Below are 5,125 nucleotides of genomic sequence, written 5' to 3'. Positions count from 1 at the left end.
ATGTTATTGAAATAGTACATTTTTTTTTGGCACTATACGATGAGTGGTGATTATGTCAAACTAGCTAAAACATCAATTTTCTCTTACCATGGGCAGGGATATCTGCAGTTTTACCATTTCGAGATTTTCTTGTCCTGCTCTAGGTTAAGACAAGCTACAAAAATTGGATTCCATCAGGTCAACAATTCCTTGACCTCACGGCAACAATACGTGTACGATGACGTTGACGTGTACGATGACGTTGACGTTGACAATTCAATCACGTCATGCCAATATTTCATTGCATTGATGTAACATCCATATTAGATACATATAAGAGGGTAAACAGGCCTGGGTAAGAGAAAAATAATCATTCACACCCTTGGGAGTAAGGCAGGGGAATTTCACCCTTGGGGTAAGATACTTAAGCTGCCAAACACTCGGTAAGATCGTGCTTGGTAACTTAAGAATCTTCCCCTCGGGATGAGATTCCCCTAGGCGATGAAAAATTCTATTAATCTTCTACCCTCTGGTTGAGATATATCACTACTTACTTGCATATATATGACAAACAGGTGATAGATTTAGACTGTAAATCTCAAGTACCAAGGTAAGACTTTTAAGTAGCCATGCAAACACTTTGGCAACTTAATATTAAATAATCTTCCCCCTCCGGTTGAGATCTCTCTGTCTCACCCCAAGGGAAGAGTCTATTTCTGTATCTATAGTTACGGAATACCTAATAAAAATAACTGACAAAAGATGCTGTGCTGTTACTTCACTAAAGATTAATGCTACTTTTTATGAATGTTAGCAATGCCATTGGCCTATTTGATAAATCTTACCTTCTATTTATGTATTGGAATGACCTATGTGGTTCCTCTCACCGTCTTACGCTTGTATAAATACATTTAACTTCCATACTTTACAATTATACTTCATCATCAAAAGAGGGAGCGTAACATCTTTCTGTTAGGTATAACCTGAAGTTTTTCTGGAAGAAGACTTATATAGGCTTGGCCTGTTGTCCGATTCTTTTAACAATGCTGTATTTGCATGCATTAATATCTGTATGTATTTTTTGTATATATTGTTTATAAAATATTTTGAAATTAAAAAAAAAACCTGACAAAACAAATTAAACTGTAAGGATTGTGTAATATATTGCACAAATACAAAAGCTCTATCAATATAATTAGGCCTTAAACAACACCAAACATAGATTTCGGCTAACTGCCAGAAAAAAAGTATTGGGTAGGTTTGTTCGAAAATCTTTTTCAATATTTAGATAGTTTACTAGTATATGTACTAACCAAAGGTAATATAGACAAGAAATCTTGACTTTACAAGTCCTTCCTTGAAAATATAGGTTTGGTAGTGTAAGTGGAAACACATATTTTTTTAGGCCTCACTTCTTTATTTCAATAATAGGGGTGATATTATATCCTATTAAACAAAAATGGAAAGAAAACCCACATCTATAGTCATTTTTATATTTTTCGTATTTGGAGGTGCAACAGCTCTAGCTGTTCTTTCCCTGACACTGAATGGGAAGCCTCACCTCTTCTCGGGCGATCCTCATTTCATTAGTCACATTAGAAAAGACAGTTGGTTTGACGAAATATCCCTTGTCGCCATGACGTTCACCACCAAACTCCAGTTTAGCACCTTCGGCCTTGCCTGCCTCCACATAAGACAGTATCTTATCGAATTGCTCCTCATCAACCTGAATGTGTTAAAGCATTTAAAAGCTTGTTCAAAGAAATAATCTTGAGAGGAAAATTTAGTCAAAATTCTGTAATGTAGCATTTGAAAATAACACAAGGGAGTGTAAGTGTCATATCTACCACAAAAGGTGGGTGTTATTAAACTCCCAAGGCATGGAATAAGCATTAAAACTGTTTAATAACATTCAGTTTATACCACACGTGGAATAAACTCTAAAATGATTTGTGATTGGTTGACACGGTGATCTTTGACCGGGACTATTTTTTAATCACATGGTTCAATGCAATTTAATTGGCTAACACTTGAAGGCCACTTCACAAAGTCCTGGAAATGATAACGCTCAAGAAGTAGTTCACAGTTGATTTGTTATATTCTTGAAAATATATAAAGATTTTTATCAATCTATTGCTTTGAAAGAATAAACCCACTATTCACTTTGTTATGATTTGTAATGAATTGTAATAATTCCATGAATTTCAGAATTTGTCAGTTTTGCATCGATTATCGGCATTTCAAATTAGGTAATATCCTTACACCACACCTGATGTTGTTAAAAGAACACACAAATTGTTGTGTAACCTCTATGTATATCATAACTGGTTTTTTTCTTCTGAAATAAGAGGAATATTATTTCAAATAACTCTCAAGTCTATGTTCTACATTAACTTGTGTTTGCCGATGACCTATAAGATCTATGATGTCCATGTAGAGTGACAGCTTACTTGAGGCCCCTGTTGTGTCGACTCCTCAAATGGATCACCCACCGACCTGAATTCGGCCATCTGTTTCGATTTCTCCACGAACTCATCATATATACTCTCCTCTACTAAGGTACGAGAACCTGCACAGCAGTTTTGGCCATGGTTGTTCATGATACCAGCGTGAGCCCAGTACACCGCAGCATCAACTGTTAACATCAATATCATCTCATAATATCATTCATAGTTGCTCATAGATGTTTATGGACGCAGCACAATGAATGATACTGATGTCTTCACACATTCTGTGTATGTGTCAGAGTGGAAGGGTGTCTAATCTTCCATCAATTTTGAGTGTATCAAAAATTTTCAAAAAATAAAAAAAATACAAGAAAATGATAATAATAATATCTTTCATTATAAAATTTAATTTGTATGAAAAACTAATAATTTTTAAAGTATATCAATGTATTTTGTTGATGATAAGACCCTTGTGGGATTAAGAAACTATACATGATAGTTGTCTTTGCACCTAAAGGACTTAATTATAAATTCTACATTTGTGCATCTACATGAAAAAAAATTGTTTTAAATTTAAATTAAATGTTCCAAGGGCACATTAACAAAATACTGCAAAATCTTATGAATGAGACAAGATATTTTGAAGGAAGTTTACATTACCGACTTACTGTCAGAGTCTGCAAAAATGATGAGCGGGCTTTTGCCTCCGAGCTCAAGACTGACCCTCTTCAGATTACTACGACCAGCTGCCTGCATCACCAGCTTACCGACCTGTAACACAAATTGATCAGTAAATTTTCTTACTGTATTCATCCAGTAATTATTAGCACGAGGAATGTATTCATCCATTCTATAATATATCTGTGTGACTGATTTATCATGAAAATATGCCTGGTGACTGTATTCATTCATTATTAAGTCTGTGAACTGTATACATCCAGTAATAAGTCTTGGGACTATATTCATGCAGTAATAAGTCTGGGGACTGTATTCATGCAGTAATAAGTCTGGGGACTGTATTCATCCAGTAATAAGTCTTGGGACTATATTCATGCAGTAATAAGTCTTGGGACTATATTCATGCAGTAATAAGTCTGGGGACTGTATTCATGCAGTAATAAGTCTGGGGACTGTATTCATGCAGTAATAAGTCTTGGGACTATATTCATGCAGTAATAAGTCTGGGGACTGTATTCATGCAGTAATAAGTCTGGGGACTGTATTCATCCAGTAATAAGTCTTGGGACTATATTCATGCAGTAATAAGTCTTGGGACTATATTCATGCAGTAATAAGTCTGGGGACTGTATTCATGCAGTAATAAGTCTGGGGACCGTATTCATCCAGTAATAAGTCTTGGGACTATATTCATGCAGTAATAAGTCTGGGGACTGTATTCATCCAATAATAAGTCTGGGGCCTGTATTCATCCAGTAATAAGTCTGGGGCCTGTATTCATCCAGTAATAAGTCTGGGGACTGTATTCATCCAGTAATAAGTCTTGGGACTATATTCATGCAGTAATAAGTCTGGGGACTGTATTCATCCAATAATAAGTCTGGGGCCTGTATTCATCCAGTAATAAGTCTTGGGACTATATTCATGCAGTAATAAGTCTGGGGACTGTATTCATCCAATAATAAGTCTGGGGACTGTATTCATCCAGTGATAAGTCTGGGGCCTGTATTCATCCAGTAATAAGTCTGGGGCCTGTATTCATCCAATAATAAGTCTGGGGCCTGTATTCATCCAGTAATAAGTCTGGGGCCTGTATTCATCCAGTAATAATTCCCGGGGCTGTATTCATCCAGTAATAAGTCTGGGGTTTGCATTTATCTTGAATTAAGCATTTGATTACATGTATTTTATGATTTTCCACCAAATGATTTTTGCTGATTTTACTATTTTTACGTAAACTCACCTCTGTGGAGCCAGTAAATGCAACCTTATCTACTTCCATGTGTTCTGCTATTGCGGCCCCAGCTGTTGGACCGTAGCCAGGGACGATGTTCACTACACCTGCCGGGAATCCGGCCTGCAAGATTAGGTAGATCAAATAAGAAATTATCAACAACAACAAAAACAAGAGATCCCAGAGGGATCTTGGCGCCCACCATTGAATGTTTTTCATAGGTTCCATGTCAGATTGATCTTTTCTCTACTTTTCTCTTCTTCTAAGTCTTACTAATCTGTGTAAATTCAGAAGAAGCCTTTAGTACTTTTCAAACGAGGGAAACCTATATATAAAATTTAATATTTAGGCACCAAGGGGAACCTATATATGGAATTTGAGAAAGATTCCTTCAGTTCTTTCTGAGAAATAGCGATAACAAACTTCAATTGTCAAAATCCAAGATGGCTGCCTGTCGGCCATGTTGTTTTCCGATTGGTCTCAAAATGCAATATGCATAACTAGGCACCTGGGGGAACCTACATATGAAATTTCAGGAAGATCCCTTCATTAGTTTCTTAGAAATAGCGATAACAAGTTTCAATTTTCGAAATCCAAGATGGCTGCCTGTCGGCCATGTTGTTTTCCGATTAGTCTCAAAATACAATATGCATAACTAGGCACCAAGGGGAACCTACATATGAAATTTCAGGAAGATCCCTTCAATACTTTCTTAGAAATAGCGATAACAAACTTCAATTGTCGGAATCCAAGATGGCTGCCTGTCGGCCATGTTGTTTTCCGATTG

At 36.3% G+C, this 5,125-nt stretch overlaps 1 protein-coding gene across 1 annotated transcript; it reads right to left on the bottom strand.

Moving 5' to 3' along the window:
- Positions 1-1,472: 1,472 nt before the first annotated feature.
- Positions 1,473-4,461, bottom strand: LOC117320314 (retinal dehydrogenase 1-like; the record flags this gene model as incomplete). The annotated part of the gene is made up of 4 exons (XM_033874922.1): positions 1,473-1,705; positions 2,430-2,614; positions 3,095-3,197; positions 4,348-4,461. Coding segments are annotated over 4 exons (606 nt in total), but the record flags the coding sequence as incomplete, so codon positions are not given.
- Positions 4,462-5,125: the final 664 nt, after the last annotated feature.

Source organism: Pecten maximus, unplaced genomic scaffold (assembly GCF_902652985.1).
Source record: "Pecten maximus unplaced genomic scaffold, xPecMax1.1, whole genome shotgun sequence".
NCBI classification, from domain to species: Eukaryota; Metazoa; Mollusca; class Bivalvia; order Pectinida; family Pectinidae; genus Pecten; species Pecten maximus.
Note: the sequence above shows the minus strand (reverse complement) of the source record. Positions and strands in the feature narration are given on the sequence as shown.